The 24,786-nt window shown below is 30.5% G+C and overlaps 1 protein-coding gene across 1 annotated transcript in view; it reads left to right on the top strand.

Annotated features, from left to right (window-relative positions):
• LOC142321173 (cell adhesion molecule Dscam2-like) overlaps nt 1-24,786 on the top strand; it is a 267,607-nt gene that overhangs the window by 167,859 nt on the left and 74,962 nt on the right. Inside the window, exons 4-5 of the mRNA XM_075359168.1 lie at nt 489-779; nt 15,162-15,279. Coding sequence (XP_075215283.1) covers nt 489-779; nt 15,162-15,279 — 409 coding nt within the window. The remainder of the gene's footprint in view (nt 1-488; nt 780-15,161; nt 15,280-24,786) is intronic.

The following is a 24,786-nucleotide window of genomic DNA, read 5'->3' as shown; positions in this document are numbered from 1 at the left end:
CTGTAAATGAAAATTTTTTAATTTTAAATAAATTGATGGAAAGACTTTTCAGATTGCATTTTCAAAAGCCACAGTATTGTGTTTATTTATATGAAACCAGTTGCCGTTTGGTTTGGTGTAGATGGATATTATTATTTTTTAAGAATAAGCGATAATGCCTTTTATCAGAGATTACATATTAGAAATATATACACAAGGATAAGTTAAGTATTTAATTTTCTAAATATTGGTATACAAAATTCATGCATATGAATGCTAATGATATGACAGCCAAGTTATTTATTTTAAAAACTCTTTCTGACTTTTTGAGGGAGCCCCAAGGTGTTATATTTTACTTTATACGAAAAATATATTTAGGCATAATAAATATTTAATAATATATGTATTTTTATTGTTCATATGCTAGTTATTTTCCTTTGTATGAATGATTTTTACAGTATTTTGGTTAATAAAAATTACTTTATCTTGTATAATTTTTTTTTTTACAGACATGCAAGGCTCATATCCAATACGGGTAGAAGATGCAGTGGTTACATCTGGAAATGTAGCAGTCCTTCAGTGTCTCGGTTGGACTGGTACCTTACTTTGGTTGTATGAGCAACCATTACATGGAAGAACTGTGATACATTCTGGAGGAAGATTTACAACTACATCCACTGGAAATCTCCATATACGTGACGCTTCAATTGATGATTCTTATTCACGGTTTTATTGCCAAGCAACAAATACTGCAACTGGAGAACGTCGTATTAGTCAACCTGCTAAAATTATTTTAATGGGTATGCATTCTAATTTTCAATTAATAATATCATCTGATTTATTTAATGGCTAGCATCCCCATTCCAGTTTTGCCCACGCTATATGCATACGAAACTTAAAAATTTAGAAAATGTTTAGTAATTATGAATTAATAGTAATTAGAATTTTAGAAATTATGTATGAGCTGATGCTCTGAGTTATTGCTGTTCATAAATTCTAAATAAAATAAATTTCAATACTAAAATATATAAAATTAGTTTCTACTTAAATTATGAATGTAATATAAATTGATCTTTTTTAGATAATGATTAAATTTAGTAAACTACGTAATAACTGTCTGATGAAGTCGATATTGACGTAGACAATGATCAATGTAAGAAATATCTATCAACAGAGACAATGATATCAAATTTAGTACAAGAAATTCTAGGTTATTTATGATTTACATAGTACTGAGCTCAATGAGGTTTGAACTGAGATAAAAAGTCTGAGGGTCATAAGAAAGCTACATTTAAAACTTAGTAATGATTGGTTCAGTAGTTTTAGCACTTACTGGAAACAAATGAAAAATATGTTATCTCTTTATAAAGTGAGATAAGTGTTCATATTTAATTACATAATAAAATGTTAATTATTAAAATTGACCTTAAAACCACAATTGACCCAATAAATTTTTATTATTTGTATACTTATTTACAGATTTCTATCCAGAAAAAAATATTTAATGAATTTTATCTAAATGAATCTCTGTTTACAAAATTTTAGTTAAAAACATTCCAAAACCTTTGAAATGTTAAATTTCTAAATTGTCTCAGTTGAATTGTTTGTGATTATAAATTGATGGTTATCAAAGAAAGAAAAAAGAATCTCAGCTACACAGAATACATTTATTAAAAGTTCAATAACTCATTATTGTTTATATCAGAACAAAATTAAAGTTTGAACACTATCTTTAATTTTTTACCTTTTATATACATTAAAAATCTTTTAGAATTTTGTATACAATATACTTAGAAATACAGAATATGATTTGGTCAGTGATTGAAAATTTTACCTTAGAAAAATGAACTATTATTTAATTTTTATTTTTAAAAATTATAAAAATCATTATTACAACTTGTTCAAAATAACTGCTTTCAAAAAGGAAAGTCATAAGGAATGAATTTTATAAAAATTGATCCATTTTGACAAAATATCCAGAAAAATTAAATTTTTGTGAACATTTTTAAAAAGTATGATATTTATTGACTTTATCTGAGTTCTACTTAAAAACAAAGGCAAGTAATGAAATACATTTTTTTTTTTGCTTACATAAGCAGAAAATAGGTACCTAAGTATAGAAATCATAATTTTCTTGAATTTTTAAAACATTTTCTCACATGAAAGAGGGTTACTCCCACATTTCCATCATAGAAGTAAACAATAATGTATTTAAAAATACAGCGATCAAATTTTTCAGAAATCAGAAGTGATTACGTCTGACATTAGATTTAAAGAAAAATAATTGTATTAAAAGAAAATTAATTGTATTTCTCTAAAAAAATTATACATGTTTTTGAAAATATTCTCTTAAAACAGTATGTAACGTGCAAATAGACAAAGGTTTCATTTGGAGCTTCTAAGATGGTATAAGGCCTATTAATAATGTAGTATTAAACTGGTGTACAATACACAATACACTAACTTTCCTATATCAGTACATTTTTAACTTTTCTTACTACAATTGTAATGCTGCATAAATAAAGGGAATTTTATATGTGATTAACTTTTCTCTAAAATTATAATTAAAGTTGGGGATTATACTAAAAAAAAAAAAAAAACAGATTGTTGGTTCTCTTACGGTAGGGATTTAGCTGAACAAGTATCCAGTTGTAGAATAGTGGAGTGTTTGTGTGTCATATATATATATATATATACATATTTCAATTCATCACACACCTAATCAAGCATGCATAACAAACTCCACAACCGAATCATGGTATTTAAGAACTGTGCAAAGATTTACTATTAACATTCAAGTACTGTACATCTGTAAATTATATCAATGTCAATCAATCCACATTTTAATTACTGCGTGTACTTTTTTTGAGAGCAGAATCATCTTTGAAGGCTAAAAAGTTCAGACAAAACCATACATTAAATATTTAGTAAAATTAAATTTTGCTGAAATCAGTAACATTTTTTTTTTTATTAAAGTTTATTTCTCCCATTAACTACAGTTTTTATTATAATATAGTTCTAAATTTAGATTTATATAACAATTAGGGATGGAAAGAGTGCATTGTTGCTATTTTCTGAAATACATAAATAGGTGGTTTTTAATGTGGGAAATGACTGACTAAAAAATTGCAGTTTCTTTTTTAAAATTACAACTATAGAGCGCTTTTATAAACTAAGAAATTATGAAATAGCTAAACTTATTCATAACATTAGTTAGTAATTAATAATTATTCAATTATGTAAATTTTAAGTACTAGTCTTAAATTTTTAAAAACATAAAATTCACTATTTTATATTATAACAATGTTTTAAATTGTTTTACAGTTTTCAAACAGATACTGCACATTCAGAACCATAGAGTTGATTTTGACATTATTAGAAAATTAATTATTCAATAAAAGTTTAATGTATTCCTTAATAAAATAAATAATATATTTTTTAAGAAACTTTGTTCTTCTGAAACTTTGTTATAAATTTAAAATATATATATATATATATATATATATATATATATATACATATATACTTTATTTCTTCTTAACTTAAGAGTTATTATATTTTATTTATTTTTGCTACATTATCGATTTCATGAATTTTGTTTATAATTCAGAACTGAGATACAACATGAAATGGGAAAGTAATTATTCAGATGTCAATTCAGTTTTGTAGTTTATTAACTACTTTTTTCTTTACTGTAATATTACTCAATGCATATAGGTTAGATGTCATTACACAAAAGGCTGCAGGTTATTATTACTCTTTTAACAAACAAAAACTTGACAACTTTGGTATAAAAAAATTCATTTCTGTTTTAACATGAATTTGAGGAATTATTTTTCATTATGATCTTGCCTGCTGATCTTGGAACACTATGGTTTTAAATATTACATTAGGATCTCCATGGAAGAGTACTGGTAGTGCCTCAGCATGTATGCAGAAATACAGGTTCAAATCTTGTTCAGGAATGGCATTTTTCATACTCCACAAATTTCCATCTTCATATTCCCACATACAAACTTCTTTGTAAACTTCTGTGGTGAATTAATTCATCAGTCAAAAAAAGGACTATATTTTTATTTTCTCCTAGAAACTTAATACAAAATTTTCAGTTTAGGCCGTATGTTATAAATGTAAAAATTATTGTATATAAAAATATCATAAACAGTAATTTGATTTAAGAATTTTTACCTGCTAGAAAATTTATCAATTAAAAAATAATTAATAGTAGTTATGTGTTTAATAAAATACATTCTCACATTAGACTTGACTACTTAGTAGAAAATCTGATTTCATAAACTCAGGATAGGTAATACCAAATTTAAGCAATTTATATATATATATATCTATTATCAGCCTTCTCAATGTGTTTATGCATTGTTTATTAAAGTTAACTGCTTTTAACCGTCAATAAGGCAATAAATTGTAATAAATAAATTGTATTTTTTTTTATCTTCTACTCAAAGATTATTGTGATTTACAGTTTTCTATTCAAACCCAGTTTCTTAATTACAGTGTTCTCCTTTCTTCCCTTCATCCATAAACCCTTGTCTAGGTCATCTCACTTTTCTCCCTTCTATTAACAAAGTAAACGAGGTAGAAGGTAGAAGCAAATGGTCTGTCTTACTTCTCTTTTTTACTACTATTAATTGTAATCTTTTCCTCTCTCTCTTATTAACCGACTTCAAAAAAGGAGGAGGTTATCAATTTAACAATTTTTTTTAATGCTTGTTATGTAATTTATCCGACGTTAGTAAACCGATTTTTATTTTTTATAATTGAAAGAACACCACTTTCAGAATGGTGTTAATTTTAACTAAATCCAATTATAATCTCAACAAAAATACCAAAAACTCCCAACAACTGGGCACTTTTAGCTGCTGTCAGCTCCAACTGTCCTGTGTTGCTCTGTTCCCTGTATGATTAGAATATTAATAACAGTCTATATTATTGTTATTTAGTCTCCGTGGAAATATTCATGGCATTTCTTTCTCTATTTTTCTTCCTTAAACAACCATTACTTTTTTCCTTGGCTACTTTAATCTGAACTCCATATAAATATTAAACCTACATTTAATATTTATATTAAATGGTGAAAAAGTGTATTATCCCTAATTGTAAAATTATAATATAACTATTTATATTTATACTATGCAATAATAAATTAAAATTTTGGAACATTATTAAATAAGTAGTCATACAAGCTCCCAGCCGAAATCACTTTGTATTAAGCGAGTTGAATATTATAATTTTGCAATAAATGATATTCTTTCATTATTATAAACACTTTTTTATTGGGTACTCGCAAATCTTGTCCAAATGTTTATTTACAATAATGAAACCTATAAATTGAGTAGACTGCGCTACCTCATCATTTCTGTCACAGCTTTCTCATCATGTAGTCCATTTAATAACTTATATATGTCCAAATCAGACAAGGCCAATGTCCTCTCAAGTTTTAACTCGACTAAAAGTGACAAAAATCTACCTCTTAACAAAATCTTTCTTGGTAAGATGTATCACTACCTTGTTAAGAGTTGTACCCTGCAGTTTGTGAATAGTTATAATGAAGCTTAATATTAGAGGTAGCATTCTGTGCTTGTCTCCGTATCCCTTTGTTGCTTGAAATGTTACACAAACTGAGGAAATGGTTACGCAATCATCGACATCTTTCATTCTAAGACAAATATTCTCATCATCAAGTTTTATGAGAACAGCTTCCAATAACTCTCCTTTCTCATATATCAAGCTGAGGTGGTGAGAATGCTGCTGTTGGATTTCATTTGACAAGCATTTGTGTATTAAAAGAAATTACAATAAATAACTATTTTAGATGTTAGTACCAGCCAACACAAATTGAACAAAACAAAACTTATGATCCACAGAATACAAATCCTGCTTCAACCAATGCAAAATTGGTAATAGAAGTTTTACTACAATAAAATGTGACGTACAAAAATATGATACAATACTTTACAGATGTTTAGGTATGTCTAATATCAATCAAGTATATGTGCCTTACCAAACAAGATGAGGTACGACCATAAGATTCTCTCTCTTATATGCTCTTCAGATCCCCCTTTAAATGTGGGAATCCCATTTAGCTGCCTAGAGGTTGGTTGAGGTACTAACTTTACGTAACTTATGTTATATAACTTGTTTTTTGAAGTCGGCTGCCACCGACTTAAAAAAGTAGTTATTTGTTGTAATTACTTTTACCTTTATTAATAAATAAAAATATAACTATTTGTAACTTTTTTGTACTATTAGTTCTTGAAGTCGGTTTTTATTTTTATTTTTTTTAAATTATTTAATTTTGTTCAGTTTTTTATTATATCGTAAGTGAATAAGAAATTTTATCTCTAGTTTACTGTTGATTTATTTTTTTATATATTTTTACATGTTTATTTTGAATAATAGTAACCAAAAACATTTTATTTAAAAAAGTTATAGTTATTAATGAAGCTAATAAATTAATGAAATTTTACTTTTTTCTTTAAATATTTGCTTGTGTTTACTGGTTTTTATTTCTTGAAATAAAACAAATTAAAGTTATTGTGAGGGATACGTCCACTCCTTCCTGCCAATGCACACTTGTTATCTAATTCATTTGACAGGCAAGCCCCTACATATGATTTCCTACTTGTGTAAGTGTTACAGTATTTCACCAAACAAGTGGGAGTTATGTATGCTGCTCACCCATCTACGTGAGCATATGTTTAGTGTAATTTTAACTCGGAATTTAGTGAAATGTGTTAATCTATGTATAAAAAAAAAACACAAAAAAAATCTTGCAGATCGTCTTCATAGCCTTTTTTCTTTTCTTCCCTTTCCTATCAAAGGAAAAACAAAATAAAAAAATCAAAAAAAACCTACATGAGCACTTCGTAAAAAGATCATAAAAAGCATGAAAAAGCCCCACCTGCCTTTGCAAGCCTAACTTATTTATGTTATGTTTCTGCCATAGTAACAGGAAAGGGCCATATTAACCCTCTTTAAAATCAATTTAAAATTCATTCCAAAGACAAACACAGTTGTATGTGTGACATCTGTACCTGCTATTACACAAATGAGAATTTATTAATAACACTTCTGTAGCAACAAAATTAGTTTAATTTTATTTGATTTTTTTATTGTTGAGAAATTATTTTATTTTGATGAGTTATATAAGAATTACAATTTAGTAATTAATCCATTCTATATGTTGTTCCCTTCTCAAACAAAAATCAGCATTAACATATAACTGATTTTTTAAAAGTTTTTATATATGTTAAAGTAAACATCCTCTATATTACTCAATTAGAAGGGATGACTTCTGTGGGAACGTGCATGCACTGCATACGTTTGTTTGTAATCACCTAAACCTCTTCGCACACATGCAGTCACACATATATATATATTTTTTTGTTTCTTATTCTTAACTTATATATATATATATATGTTAAGAATAAGAAAATAATTCTTTCTACGGTTTGGATTACAAAAAATTCACTCAAGTGATTTCCCAAATGTACTTTCATATGGTTAGTTGGTTTACTGGCATCATTCTCGCTCCACCACCCCATTCGGTTGCCCTAAAGCATAAGACCAAATGTCTACCATGAAGGGCTACTGTGCCTTGGAATAGTTTATGCTACCGGTTTCCTAACTAGCTCCTAGAGCTAACCTAATAGTGCGAACGGTGTAAGCATGGTAAAATACACCATCTGTTTTATGTCCAGCCATTCACTTGTCGTATATTAAATTAAATTGGGTAGGTGCATACCATGTGTACTACAGTACATGACCGTAATTAATATAACATTCGTATTGTCAACTTAAATCAATTAAATCAACTTAAAGACAGCAATTCACTGCCATGCCTAGATCCCATTTTACGTGTGGGAATCCCGTTTAGCTGCCTAGCAGAATGTTGAGGTACTAACTTTATGTTTAATTTGTGTTGGCTGGCACCGACTTCAAAAAAAGTTAAATGTTATAAATACTTTTACTTCAGTTAATAAATAAAAACGTAATTATTTATAACTTTTTTGTACTACTATTTGTTGAAGTCGGTTTTTATTTTTTATAAATTATTTTATGTTACTACATTCTTGTTTTTCAGTCTTACCAAAGAAAATTTCAAAATTTTTCTTTAATATCACATCTTGAAAGCCTCAAGTTTATTCTCTGTTTTTCTTATAGTCCTATGCTCAGAGGTGTATACGTACAGATACTCCAGATTAAACTTTTTTCAACAGATTTATCCTTGTTAGAGCAATACTTTTTTATCTCAGTAAACATCTCTTTCTGTACAGTGCTTCTCTACTTTTAACATCTAATAAGCTTCTTTCATCTGATGAAATACTACTTTCCAGGTACTTAGTATGTAGTAATTGTTAGTTTTCCTCGTTCAAACCATACACCTCAATTTTCTGTTTCCCATCTCTTGTACATTTCATAATTTTTGTTTTTCTTCTGCTTTTTTCACACCACATTTATTCATTAAAATCATCTTCATATTTTATAAGGTGTTCTGTTAAATTATTATTGATTAAGTCAATGACTTCCACAAATCTAATGGTTTTGTAATACTTGCCATCAGTCTTTATCCCATTCCTATTAGTTTCCACTCGTAGAAGAATTCTTTCATAGCCAATTCGACATAGAAGTTGAACAATATGGGTGACAATCCACATCCTTGTTTTACACCTTTTGTTAGCTTGACATGTTTTGTTATCTAGTCCAACAAGAGTTTTCTGATTTCTATATAGGTGTAGGATAATTCTTTGATCTGTGAAGTGTATTTTATACTTCTTCATATTCTAAACATGATACTCCAATCAACATTATCAATCGTTCTCTCAATACAGTGAAAGCTATCACAACCTCTTTATTCAACTGCAAAGATTTTTTAATTATAATATGTAACCATGGAATAGCTTCTCATGTTCTTCAGTTTTCTAAAACCAAATAGACCTTCTTTTAAGTTTTCCTCAATTTTCTTTTTTATTTGGTGATACATAATTCTATTTAATATTTAAATAATTAAAATTCAAGATCTGAAAAAATTAAACTTTGTTAATTTAGATTTTATTCTAATCTGCCAAAACAAGGTTTTTTGCTTTAAAACATAGTGAGAGTTAAAATCTTCTTAAAAATTTAGCATAAAATAGTGCTTAATTCCATATTATTGAGAGAAAGTGAATCCTTAATAGTCAGTGAACAAGTTAATAAATGTCAAGATAAAGTTCTCGTAGAAGGAAAAGGAGTAAGCAAGAAACACAATAGAGAATGTGGATAAAAAACTTGATGTAAATTTTTATTTTATAAACATTCGAACAAAGAAATGAAGAAGTAACTGTACTACTAAATTGGAGATAACATAATGTGGTCAATTACCAAAACATTTGTTTTGATATAATTCCACCAGGAGACAAATAAAAAAAAACCAAGGATTTTGTTAATAAAACAGAATAGGAGATGTATGCTACAATCCTTTTTTTATTGTAGTTTATATCAATTTTCTCATGACTTCATTAGTCAAACACTGCATTAAAAAAACAATGTTTATATTTCATATGATTTGACTGGTAAAATGTTCAATTCAAATTTATTAACATTTGTAAATCAAATTATTAACATTTTCCTATTTTTGGAATTCAAAATATGTAAATTGAAAAAAACCAGATGGATTATATAATAATTAATTATTATTGTTTTTAATCATTGATTATAAAATTGAATTGTATTTCTATGGCATGTAAGAATTATTAGCCCATAATATTATAGAAGTATATTGATTACTCATTAATTTTTCATGTGTTATTCCACAAGCTTAATGTTTAATGATTAATATTCTACTAAAATTACCTGTATTTATTTGCTGATAAATATAGGAGTATGTAACTCTCCTATTTTTATTTATAATTTATTGATAAGATGATTTTTATCTCTCTTATTTTTATTAGATTATAAACTGTTGTTATGTCAAAACTCTTAGGCTATATTACATAAAAATTATAAAAAAATTAAACATTGTATGTTTTATATAAAACAACAGAGTATTTACAAAGAGATTTTTGGAGAATATTTTTAATAAAACAAAAAAGGTAATAAACCTTCTAATGTACACAAACGTATGATTAAAAAATAGACATTCATTCAATGACAGATAAATATAACTAAATATGACTAAATATCAACCAATGATAACACATCAGACAGTGACAGCAGAATGATTGACATTTTAAAAAGTAATACTACGCATTAATAATCTAAGATTAGCATATGACATTAACTGAACTATAGCAATTTTAAATTATTGAGTACATAATTTATCAGCACACAGATAGAGAGGATAATATTATTATTATCATCATTGACAAAAGCTATCTGTATTAATTTAATAACTTAGTACAATTTGTTAGATTACAGTTTGATTGCATTATATATTCATAAATGACCTTGTTTTTGTTATTTTTCTCTGATTTCATTTATTTTACAATATTTTAATAATTACTATAACATTTTTTTTTTACATATTTGCACATTTATAAATTTTTCAAAATTCCATTGAACATTATGACAAAACAAGATGCAATTTTAAAATTGATAAGAACTGTGTATTCTTCTTTATTTATCCAGTATCTTCAACTTTCCTAGCCCTTTCCCTTTCTCTTCCTATAAACCACCTCATGATTCCTCTCTTTCATTTTAGGTTTACCACATCTTCCTCCCCGTTCTGGTCTCACCCCAAATAGTTCCTTTTAATTGTTACCTCACCACAAATGACTTGACTTGACATCCGCCGGAAGGTTAACACATTGGAGGATGTTGTTCTTGCTTCCGCCAGTGGATTGTTGGTAGCAGTGGACTTCAAGTCCAAGGCGGTGGAGTAGGATATATAGCTCATATCGATTTCAGTGGGAAATACATTCTCAACATAGCGGCATGATCTGGACTTATGATCCTCAACTTGGGCGATTTCCCGCTGTTCTCGATGAAGGCGTGTTTAATATATGTATGGAGACTGGGGCTTTCAGCGCCAGTTGGAAGACCACGTGTCTTGCGCTGATTCCCAAATCCAAAGAAGGCCAAGATTCGCCATCCTCCTACCGCCCATTGTGTATGCTTGACACGATGGGAAGGTATTGGAGATGCTTTTAATGAAAAGACTGGTAGCTGCGATGAATCTAGACAGGTGGCCTGTCACCCAACCAATACGGTTTCCGGCAGGGTCGGTCGACCCTAGATGTAGTCCAAGAGGTTGTTGAGACAGTGCTGCGAACAGAGGACCACAATTATTTTTCGCGCCATGTGGTACTTCTTGTTACGTTGAACGTGAAAGACGCATTCAACTCTGCACGACGGAGTGATGATTCGGGCCCTGGAGCATTCGTTCCATGTACCTCGATGCCCCTCAAAATGATGGAAGCATACCTGGGTAACCGCGGTCTAATCTACGAGACCGCGGCACGCTGGCGTAGGACAGCGATCACCTCAGGGGGGGTGAAGGGGTCGATTCTCGAACCCGACCTTTGGAACACCGTCTATGACGGCTTGCTGATACTGGAGATGCCAACCTCAGCAAAGATGAAGAATCAGCTTTGGTTGTGTTTGCTGACGAAGTTGTGCTTCGTATTGCAGACCGCGACGTGGAGCGCGCACAACTGAGGCTCAGCCGAGCTATGCACAGAGTCATTACCTGGCTGGACGACGATGAATTGTCTGTAGTCTTCAGCAAAACGGAGATCGTGGTTCTAATGAAGAAACGTATCGAAATCCTCCTTCCTCTGCGGGTTGGAAACTTAGGTTGTTGAGAGCAAGCCGGCCGCGAAGTACCTCGGTATGATGATTGACCGGAAACTCAGCTTTGCTGAGTAGCTTCGGAAAGCCACTGACAAAGCTGCGAGAGCCATGACCTCTCTCTCAGCCAGCTCATGGCGAATGTCGGCGGACCGAAAGCAAACAGACGGCGACTGCTGATGTCCACGGTGCATTCCGTCCTGTTATACAGGGCGGAAGTTTGGGCCCAGGCTTTAAGATTCAAAAGAAACCGTAGTGGCTTTCGCAGGTGCAACGCACCATGCCCTAGTAAGTCGCTTCCGCGTATTGCATGTTTTCCGAGCCAGCCGTACTGTTGGTCGCCGGCGTCATACCTATTGCTCTTTTAGCAAGAAAGCGCCAGGTGACCTACAGGAGTCGACGGGCGGGCGAAGACCGAGAGACCATCACCGAGGAGGAACGGATTCACACGTTTCTCGTATGGCAAGAGAACTGGGACCACGGGACCAGAAGACTATGCACCGCAAGGCTTATCCTTTTTATCCGACCGTGTGCAGAGCGGTAGCGTGGTGAGGTCGAATATTACGCGACTCAGTTTTAATGGGTCACGAGTAATTCTGCGTTTATCAACATGTCATAGAGAAAGCGCCATCCCCGATGCCATACTAAAATTGATGAATATAGCTTCTTCTAGTCCATGTAAATCTGTATTGGGGATTTTAAGGATTTTTACGCATCAGATGCTGATGCGTAAGTGTACACGAAATGAATTAGAAGTGCTTTCAAGTTATTTCAGCCATCGTACCGTTTCCCTGCGTGATGGCGGTTCGGAGATTCGTAAGACCTTAACTAAAGGATGCCTTCAGGGCAGTGTTCTGAGTCCCCTTCTTTGGATCATAGAATTCGATTCCATGTTGCGTTTAAGGCTGCCATGTGGCATGTGTTGTCGTGTCGTCGCAGATGCTGACGACCCGCTGCTACTGATTGAAGGTGATTCGCGTAACAAGCTACACCTGCTTGTCTCATGCTTGAGACCATGCGTGAGACACAAGCATGCTTGTCTCACAAGCATGAGCTGCTCATGCTTGTGGAGCTGCTCGTTTGTGGAGTATCCGACATAAGATGATTTTCAGCCCCGAGAGAACCACAATGATGTTGCTTAAGGACTGATTGATTGCTTCCGGACGAATCCGGGTTCGGGTGGCTGGTCTCCACATTCGGTACGTTACAGCCCAAGAATACTTGCGCGTTATCCTTGATGAAAATTTTTGGTTGAAGGAAAATCTACAGTATATGGCAAAAAAGGTCGCTGATGCTTTTTATGGAATCCGTAGAGTCATTCATCCCGATTGGGGGTTGAATTACCGTACCATTCGTATCCTTTACAAAGGTATCAGTGAAGCTATTATGCTGTATGCTGCGCCTATCTGGGCTTTTAGGTATTGCGCGGACATTTTGTTGCGGGCCCAGCGACTCCTCTTGCTGGCTGTTATAGGCGGTTATAGAAAAGTCTCGCGGATGGCAGTCTGTCTTATAGCCGGAGTCAAACCAATAGATACCTTGGCTAATGAGCGTGGGGAACGCTACATTTCCAAGGTAAATAACCTATTGACGTCAGAACGAAAGCAGGAGATTGAAGACCGGGGCCAAGATCCGGGAGCAAGGTCTTGGCAGGTCAGGTGGGACGAATTCCCCACAGATAAATATACCACGCGTGGTATATTTCTTATATTGTCTGATTTAGGTGCGATTGGATGGGTTTCCCCCAATCGGTATATTACGCAGTTTCTCTCCGGGCATGGAGCCTTACGGGCGAGTTTGGCTAGGTTTCGTTTGGTGAATTCGAGTCAATGCCTGAGTTGTGGGACTGATGGTACAGTCATCAGTCCCACATCATAGTGGACCACGTCCTCTATGTCTGTCCCCGATACGAAGTCGAACGTTTACGAGCTGTTAGGGAATTTGAGAGACCTTTCTGGATCTCCGTATTAACTGGGTGATCTGCGACGAGTGGTCTATAGTGGTTGGTTTTCTTCGCGCCCTTGCGCTATGTAGGTCTGCAGAAGGAGTTTAATCGAGGTACTCGATCGTGGTAGGATCCCGCGTGGCTAGTGTTCCGGCTTAGGCATTGGGTTGGTTGGAGGTAGGCGCATTGGTATCGTGTTACGGTTATATTGGTGTTGTTTGCGATTCAATTTGTGGCTCCCGCTGGTGGGGGTGGCCGCGCCGCCGTGGTATGGTAACTCGTACGACCGAGGGCGTGGCTTCCCTCCGCTGGTGGCGGTCGTAATCCTGACTTGGTAATGCCACGCAAGATTCCATGATGACTAGGTAGTAGTGCGGGGTTTGTCCCCGGCTCCTGCGCGTGCCGGAATGAGGTTACATTTCCCTTCTTAGGTGACCTAAATTGAACAACTTGTTTGGGTATAGGTCTAAATTAATATGTTGAGTAAGAAATAATTTTGATTGGTATGAGTGTAGCACTGATTTACCTTTCAACTCGTTCGTTTTCTGATGCATTTACAGGCACGAACGGTACTGTCAAATCTGAACTAGGCGCGGGGTTCGCGCTTCCGTGGTTTCAATTAGTTAGTTTGATGGAATCACATTAGGTTGAATGTGAAGATGTCCGTTTGAGGCCTATGTGAAGGCAAAATTTGATTTGTATTTTACTGATAAAATGTCTGCAGAGGCTTGTACATCAGAAGTATCCCGACTGAGGCCTGGCTGATGACTCTGAGATGTAATCAGTTAGAGGGTCTAGAGACGATCTCTGGTAAAGCCTCTCAGAGCTCAGAATGGAGGGGGGTGTGGCGACCAGTAATGTCACAAGGTGGGTGTCTTCCCCTACGGGGTTGGGATTGGAGAGTGTGGCCCGATTCGTCAGGAGCATTCCCAGGACCAAGAAGGGTTAACTGGATAGTAGTGAAAATTAGGTAGCCGACTTCTCATGTTAGGACAGGGGCTCTGCCTAAAGTAATGTGTTAAACAGTTCCGGGTCAAGTTCTGATAGAAAAGGGGATATTGTTAGTTTGTAGTCTGCTGATGGCAGTTGGACAACACCCCAAGTGGGAGCCCTACATTCCATGCATAAAAGCATTTCCACCTCCCTCCCCCCAACCAAAATTTATTATTATTATTATTTGATAGTTTTTTAGTGATAGATTTTTATATGTTTTGGTAAATTTTACTGGGAATTCATAATAGAATTAAGTTCTGAATTAAAATATATTTATTGTACATACTAAGTTTTGTCATATCAGTTTTAATGGCTTCAAAGTTAAAATGGATCAATAAGTATATTTTTTGTAAAACTGTTGAATTTGCTTTTCTAAAATTTCAGTATTTTGTTGTTTTATTTTACAATCTTTATTATTATTGCTTCTAACTGAATTGCCTTTCTTCTGTTGATCATTTAGAACCAGATGGTCAGAGGCAACCACGTATTGAGCATACAATCAGCAAAGTGACTGCAAGAGTTGGTTCAGCAGTAGAATTGGAATGTTCTGCTCAAGCCTTTCCACCACCTCATTACACGTAAGAATATACAATTACATTCCAATATTATTCGAATAGAAATCTCAGTTTTATCAAGTACTCTGATTTATAGACATACATATACTTATAATGTCAGTATACATTTTCTCTAATTTGTAGTAATTAATAATTTTTAAGAAAAAATATTTATAAACACATCAAACTAATAACCTTGATGTAATGATACAATTTTTTTCAAATGCTTTGTGAATTTTTTTATTCAATAATAATTAGAAAATGCTATATCAGGTAATGCATTACTTATTATTAAAAGTAAACACTTATAGTTATCATGGTCATATTTAAATATATAGTTATAGTGGTCATGGTCATATTTAAATATTAGTATATGAATTTTTATAAGAACAATAATTATATTAAAACAGGTATGCCAGTTTTCTTGTAATTTATCATATTCAAAATTGACCTGTTCATTCATGGTGTTTGCTTTTGTTCAATTGTCATTGATTACCTTATTACACACTTTCATACAATAACAAATGTAGAAAATAATTTAGAAATATTAAAATAAATAGTAATGAACTTGAATTTTTAGAAAAATATTTACAAATACAATAATAAAATGTATTCAAATAATTGTTATATGTATCTCTTCTTTATTTGTAATCGTATATTTGTGTATATTACTGAGCTGTTTTTTAAAATCATGAATAAACGTTTTTCATATTTTTATCACTCTGCAGTATTACGCTGCAGAATAAAAAACTGCTCTTCAATTCTATTAGCATATGAAAAACGATTTTATTTCATTTTTATATTTACTCTTCCTTATTTGGGAGTTATAGAATTGAATGTAAAATTGATATTCATCGTTTTTTTTTTTTTACTTACTGGATATTTTGTTTAAACAGTTATTTATACTTTTAATACAGTATAAATAGTACAAAAGTATTTAAAAACATTTTTAAATTGTTTTTAACATATTACAAATTTATTCATAGTAGAATATATTTTTTAATTCAACATTTTTCCTGCTTGAAAATGATACCATTGTATCACATATTTTGTGATTTAGAATATATATCAACATAATAACAATATTTTGTAATATTTTATAAATCAATATCTTATTCAGATCAGTATATAACTTTGCATTATATTAAGTTTACATAAACTGATGCCTGGATGATGTCAAGAATGAATGGGTTATTTTGAGAATAATTTCCTACTATTGAAGTTGAGCAAGCTCAACTTCAGTAATAAAATAAAAATATATTGTTTGAAATTTAAGCACATAACTATGTAAAAATGCAAATTTCCAGAAGTTATTGGTATAACTTCAGTAAAACACTATAAAAAATTCCAATCGCCAAACATTTTACAGTTTCTTACTTTTATTTTGGAAGGTTTCATACATAAAAATATTAATCTATGTTATACATAAATGCATAATAATCTTTTTTCCTTCTAGTTATGTGTCCAGTGTATTTTGTATTGATGACTGATAGGCATATATTACTGAAATATAGACTAGTCATTAAGTTTACAGTAATCAACTTATTTACTTCTGCCTTAGTAAATAAATTTTCTTCATATTTTTTGATACAAAGTACTTATTTCCTACAATCTTAATTTTTCAGTTTCCAAACAGGCATGCTTTTAATTATATCACAATAGATCACCTACTGTATTTAAAAAATAGAAAAATATTTTTGTGTGTATTCTCATTCAGAAGAATTGTTCAAAAGTAATTTTCATAGTAAAAAAGATTTTTTATATTGTGAGAGTAAAAACTTTTCTATTTACAACTTAATGGTTATGAAAGATCTGAACATCCTATAATATTTTAGAATGTGAATTAAGAACAGGAATTAAACAAGAAGTGCAATGCAAACTAGCGAAAGAAGAGTGGATTAAAGAAAATGTTCAGAAGTGGAAAGAGAAATGAACATTGGTAAAATAAACGAAGCATACAGGAAATTTAAGGAAAATTTTGGGGTACATAAATTAAAATCTAATAATGTGTTAAACAAAGATGGTACAACAATATATAATACGAAAGGTAAAGTCGATAGATGGGTGGAATATATTGAAGAGTTATACGGAGGAAATGAATTAGAAAATGGTGTTATAGAGGAAGAAGAGGAAGTTGAGGAGGATGAAATGGGAGAAACAATAATGAGATCTGAATTTAAGAGAGCATTAAAAGATTTAAATGGCAGAAAGGCTCCTGGAATAGACGGAATACCTGTAGAATTACTGCACAGTGCAGGTGAGGAGGCGATTGATAGATTATACAAACTGGTGTGTAATATTTATGAAAAAGGAGAAGTTCCGTCAGACTTCAAAAAAAGTGTTATAGTCATGATACCAAAGAAAGCAGGGGCAGATAAATGTGAAGAATACAGAACAATTAGTTTAACTAGTCATGCATCAAAAATCTTAAACTAGAATTCTATACAGAAGAATTGAGAGGAGAGTGGAAGAAGTGTTAGGAAAAGACCAATTTGGTTTCAGGAAAAGTATAGGGACAAGGGAAGCAATTTTAGGCCTCAGATAACAGTAGAAGGGAGATTAAAGAAAAACAAACCTACATACTTGGCGTTTATAGACCTAGAAAAGGCATTCGATAACGTAGACTGGAATAAAATGTTCAGCATTTTAAAAAAATTAGGGTTCAAATACAGAGATAGAAGAACAGTTGCTAACATTTACAGGAACCAAACAGCAACAGTAATAATGGAAGAACATAAGAAAGGGAGTCCGACAAGGATGTTCCCTATCTCCGTTACTTTTTAATCTTTACATGGAACTGGCAGTTAATGATGTTAAAGTACAATTTAGATTCGGAGTAACAATACAAGGTGAAAAGATGCTACGATTTGCTGATGTTATAGTAATTCTAGCCGAGAGTAAAAAGGATTTAGAAGAAACAATGAATGGCATAGATGAAGTCCTATGCAAGAACTATCGCATGAAAATAAACAAGAACAAAACAAAAGTAATGAAATGTAGTAGAAATAACAAAGAAGGACCACTGAATGTGAAAATAGGAGGAGAAAAGATTATGGAGGTAGAAGAATTTTGTTACTTGGGAAGTAGAATTACTAAGGATGGACGAAGCAGGAGCAAGATAAAATGCCAAATAGCACAAGCAAAACAAGCCTTCAGTCAGAAATATAATTTGTTTACATCAAAAATTAATTTAAATGTCAGGAAAAAATTTTTGAAAGTATATGTTTGGAGTGTCGCTTTATATGGAAGTGAAGCTTGGACAATCAGAGTATCTGAGAAGAAAAGATTAGAAGCTTTTGTAATGTGGTGCTATAGGAGAATGTTAAAAATCAGATGGGTGGATAAAGTGACAAATGAAGAGGTATTGCAGGAAATAGATGAAGAAAGAAGCATTTGGAAAAATATAGTTAAAAGAAGAGACAGACTTATAGGCCACATACTAAGGCATCCTGGAATAGGTGCTTTAATATTGGAAGGACAGGTAGAAGGAAAAAATTGTGTAGGCAGACCACGTTTGGAATATGTAAAACAAATTGTTAGGGATGTAGGATGTAGGGGGTATACTGAAATGAAACGACTAGCACTAGATAGGGAATCTTGGAGAGCTGCATCAAACCAGTCAAATGACTGAAGACAAAAAAAAAAGAATTAAGATTAATATGTCAATGCTTAAAGCATATTTACTAAATTAATTTTTTGTTTCTCACTGACATTAAGCAATGCTGAATGCAATTTATCTGTGTGCTGGTTATATTTTTTATTAATTAATGATAAATTTATAGTTAAGACTTTTAGTTTGAGAAAAGAGATTGGAAACTGCCAGTTAATTCTGTACTTTGGAAATAACTTTAATTCATTTATTGAAATATTTAGTTAGCAATTCAATGAATGTAGAAATAACAACATTAATTACAAGGAGTGCAAATTAATATTTTACTGGTTGTCAAGCCTTTCACTTTTTGTAATCCAACACTCCCAGATTAGTTACTAACTCTTGAAATTTGTTATAACTTTTAATGTACTCATTGAAATTTGTAAAACAAATCTTCTAGAAGTGCTTTATGTTTGTGATTACGTTAATATTAAATTTAATGGAAAAAGTTCTAGAGTATTTTCATAATACTTATTTAACTAGAATTAAATATAACTTCCATTACAAGAGACTGAACTGTTTTATAATTATTAAATGTTATTTGTTTTAAAACTGTAAGTACCCTAAAGCATTTCATTCATTTATTTGTGTTTTAAAGTTACTTCCGTCTTTAAAGTGTGAAATTTTCAATTTCATAATTTTATTAAGACTTTTATTTGAGAGTTGTATTTTATTATTTCATTCACAAATTTCAAATTTTTTTATGGTTAATTGAAGACATTTACATATTCTAAAATATGAAATATTTATTCCAGATTCATTACTCAGCAGTATAGAAATTTATGTCATAACAGATGGCAGTGGAGTATATGAAAATTTCTTTTAATTTGCTTAAGCTTGCAATTTTTAAAGTAGTTTTTGGCTGAGTTATTTTGAAGACTTTATAACATTAAGTAGTTAAACAAACCCAATTAGTACACATAATTAATTAAATATGAATGAAATGGAATTAAGAATGTTTTATTTAAATGTGTAAAAAAAGTTTTCACCAGAAATAAATCCATTACCTTATAATAACCGTAAAGATGGTAAAAGCAGTTTTGTATTATCTGCTTTTAAGATTATTATTGCCTTACTAAATCATTTGAAAGTATTAACTATTAATGAGAAGAGTATATAAAGTTTCATTTAAAATTTAAAAAAATAAATTTAAATTAATGTATCATCTCCAATTTAACATACTTTTATCTGTTTTATAATTCCTACTTTTTTTAAATTATATTTATGATATCTTAAGTTGTTGAATGATTATATTAGTGACTAATATTTCTGCCACTTTAAATTTATTCTGTTTAAATTTTCTATTTGCAATTTTTTATCTTTAGATTTTAATTAATTTTATTTTTATTATTATTTTTGTCTTTCTGATTTATACATTGTTTACCTATATATGCACATAGGTATACAATGACCTTCAACAGGCTGTGGATGTAGTTAAATTACATAAACGTTCATGAAATAAGATTATTTTATTGAATAAATTTACATGTAAAATAATAGAAAAAAAAAATTATTTTTTTTCTCAAAATTTAATCATACTCTCGTAGCTGGTTGTTTATTTCCTTTTTCGAAATTTCAAAGAACTTTGATTTGATTTGAAAGGATCATCCTTTTACTTTTCATTTACCTCTGTTAGACGGTATAATAGTTTCTGTGATTACAATGATTAATTCAAACAAAATAAAATTCATAAAAAATGTCTATAATAGTAGATATGCAAATATTGCTCTAATAATGAATTCAAAGCAGTTTTGTAATTATTATGCTTACCTTTATGACAAAATGGTAGCACCTGTGTTTTATTTTATAGAACCTGGATTCAAATCCGAGTCAGACTTTATGTGTGCCATAAAAATTCATCTCTCATTATCAGCCATTTTCAAGATCTGTTGGAAGATTATAATAATAAGTAATTACACAATTTTGTAAGGAAGTAAACTTCTTTAATGGAAATCTATTAGTTACTGACTAATAAAATTGGTGTCATTAACAAGAATTTTAGATGGGTTGCTAATTTTACATTTGAACAAGAAAGAAATAATGAGAAAGGAAGGAATGAATTGATGCAATAATCAAAGCGTAAAAGATCAAAAAGTGAATAGTTAGATATTTCCGACATTATTAAAAAAAATAATTAAAAGTTGGTTAAAATCTACAAAGCTACTGCAATTGTTTTAAACAGTGCTTGAATAATTGGAAGTGTTTGGCAAATATACTTGCTTAATTAGTTAGCTCAAAAATCTTGCATGAAGAGAGCTCTGATGCCAAAAATAAAACTTCAGATTTTTGGTGTATTCATGTAAATTATTCTCAGTGACATAGTTAGTCAAGACTATTGAGTAGGACAGGCTAAGCATTTGTCATGAGAGTTTGAAACTACTGTATCTTACATCATGTAAAAACATTTGTACAACATTACATGCCTTTGTAGTAACAAATAAATTGTTTCTGCTAATTTTTGTAATTCATGGTAAATAATACAATATTTTTTTCTTTTACTATTATTATTGTTATTAATGTTACTGTTATTTTATTAAACTTATGTTTATTTGTTTTCCTTTATGAATTTTTAGAAAACTTGAATTTAAAACATAAGTTAGAAGTTAGAAAATTGTTATATGTACAAAATAATATATTAACTAAAATAAATATTAATATAATAGTTGTTGCAGGATTAAGCATTAATTTTTCCAAAATCCACATTTCCCTATCCAAAAAATATATTTTATTAATTTACTGTTCCTTTACTTCTCTTTATACTTTATTCCATGGAACTTTACATTACAATATGCTTTAAAAGAAACAGAAAAGATTGGAAAAAAGATTGTACTATTTTCTGTCCTTTAACTTTTTACAATTAATGTATTATAATTTGTTACTAAACCATGCACTAACTGAATTACCATCCTTTGCACTTTTTTAATTTAAATATTGTTGAGTTTTTGGTTCAGCTGATAATTTATAAAAAACTACTACGTATAAATATATTTTAATTTTACATTATAATTATATTAGATTTTAAACCATGTAACCACTGTACTTGTGTAATTATTTGTCTTTAAATAAGATTTACACCTATGTACAAAGTAGTTTGAATGCGAATTTCATTTACTTCTAACAATAATGTTTTCAGATTGTGACCCATCATCATTCTTCAGTTGTAATGGAAAGCAGACAATACAGTTGTAGGACTTTCCCGTCACATGGCTTTTTTCTGATGCATGGTTTACATACCCATACACATACAACTTAATTTAAAATACATCAGTGCTACACTAGTGCTCTTTGTGGTGACAGAGTCCCTATTGACACAGTTTAGTCAATAGTATACAGCATTTTTTGCAGTAGAGGTGCAATTTTGGAAAATTTTTTCTGCAAATATTATTATTTTTTTAATCGTTAACAAATGTGCCTAAGAAAAGTAAGATCTTAATTAGGTGAAATCTCAAGATAATAATCTACAGCCTCACCCCCTTAACCTTTTAAGTTGAAAATTTAATGACATCAATGCCCCATACACAGAAGTAATCTGTGTATGGGGCAAAATCAAGTTTGATCAAAATTGGTCTTGTAGTAATCACTTATAGTAATCACTATAAGGTGATTTAGAGTGCAACACCAAACAAACATACACACACACACACACACACATACGAACACTGAACATTTTCCACCCAGTTTTTGGGCTCCTTAGGTGTCAAAACGTCAAGATCATATGCCCAAATTGGACTGATTACAATACTTTTCCTTCTACAGCTATAGCTCTCCTATAGCACTAGACGGGAAAATAGAATTAGTCCTGATTTTTTTTAAACAGTAGTGTTCTTTACGCTTGATTGTTTTAAATCTGTATTCCTTAATGTTTTTCCAAAAGTATTATCTTAAGAATTGAAGTAGATTCATTCATCTTCAAATTAATCACATAGGTGTAAATAATATTGAAAGAAAAACAAAATTTTTTGTTTTTGGATGTTGATAATTCAGCTCCCCCCCAATTAAAACAAGAGTCTCAACTAAACCAGCTGATATGCCATTCTTTAGTTTTTTCATGATGAACTCACTAACACATATCTCCATGTTCATGTCAGAAGTTTCTGGATTTCAGAAATATAATAAATTAAATAAGTTATGCATTCACTTTTATCAAAATAAAAATTTGATATTTTATTATTATGATCATTTTATTAACTCCAAAGTCTCAAATGTAATTGAGAAAAATACTCATTCATTAAGCATCTTTTTAATCATTACATTGAAATTATTTAATTTAGGTTCTTCAGAAGATGGTAAGCAACACTTCCAATTTGATAGTATTGCAGCACTAGTAATGTCTGGGGAAGTTGAATTTTAGAAATTGAAGATATATAAAACTTTTAATTAAGTAAGATAATATCCTTGTTTAGTTTTTCGAACATGGCACCATTTGGTATAACTATTATATGTAATTTTAAAAAAGCACCTTACCAAATTCCAATTTAATTTCCTCGAGCGCTTTCAGCTATTCTGCCATCTTCAAGAGGAATATAATTATGATTAAAATTATAAAACTACCATAATTTAATTATTTATATAAAACAATTGATTGTCATTTTAATTAGAACTGATCATTTTTGATTAGAACTAAGGAATACATTAATTGTATAACAAAAAAAATATAAAGACTGTTCAAATACAAATTTCATTTAACATGTTTAAGAAAATAAGCATAATTATGATCCAAATAAATTTTGTGAAAGTATTGGATTATTCTAATAATTATTATAATACTTTTAATCTTGAAAAATTCTATATATATATACTATAATAATAACAAATTAATAAATGAACAAGTTAAGTTTGATGATATTTTGTATAAGCAGATAATGAACAAAAATAATTAAGTTGGCTAAACTGATTCCACAACTTTCAGAGCTCATAACAATTGAGAAACTATTACAATATGGATGTAGTCATGTAGACTTAAACTTTAACTTTTTGATGAATAATAAAATAACAATCAATTGTTACATATATAATTAAATTATGGTATTTTAATTACAATTATATTCCTCTTGAAGATGGCAGAATAATCAAAAGAATTTCCTCGCTCGAGGAAATTAAACCAGGATTTGGTAAGCATTTTTAAAACTATATATAAAATCCCTATTGCCTGAGTCATTTTTGGACTGTATTCCATAGATCTTTGAGGTTAAAAATATGAAGTGCAGCTGGCATTTTTTAATGGCTGATGACGATAGTAGTCAGCACACATACAAAAAAAATGGAAAGGTGCAAAATTTATAAAATGTATGAATTTGTATCATTCAAATTCATTTATGATTTCTTTGATTGTCTCAAATGAATTCTTTATATTTCTAGATAAGACTAACAAGTTTACTTTAAAATTTTCCAAAATGCCTCAGAAAAACCTAAAAACAAATAATCTCAATGTAAGTTTAATATGCATGGGTAGATGTTATAAAAACCCAAGAAACAAATTTTTGAAAAAAAAATTGAAAATAAATATTTTGCTAATTTTGTTTCAGAATTAATTATAATTTGTGTTTATTTAGAAACCAGTAATAACTGCAGTGATGTAACATAGTTTGTCAGACCTTATCTTAATCATTTCTACATCATATTGATGAACAAAAATTTATTTTATAATACTAATTTGAATCACTCTTCTGTCACTACAATTACATTATTTGTCTTAAATGTTGAAAGGTGAATTGGTTTTAAAGATTAAAATTGAATCAAGGGTTTTCTTTCATTTCAGTGGATTTAACATATACATAATCCAATATCCAGATGTTATATCTTTAAGAAAACTGAAAACATGCTAGTACAAGTTAAAAAATTAACCTGTGCCTGAAGAAAATATCTCTTGTAGTGATGTC

This window comes from Lycorma delicatula, chromosome 3 (assembly GCF_047948215.1).
Source record: "Lycorma delicatula isolate Av1 chromosome 3, ASM4794821v1, whole genome shotgun sequence".
NCBI lineage: Eukaryota > Metazoa > Arthropoda > Insecta > Hemiptera > Fulgoridae > Lycorma > Lycorma delicatula.
The sequence above is the reverse complement of the archived record's forward strand: the minus strand, read 5'-3'. Positions and strand labels throughout refer to the sequence as shown.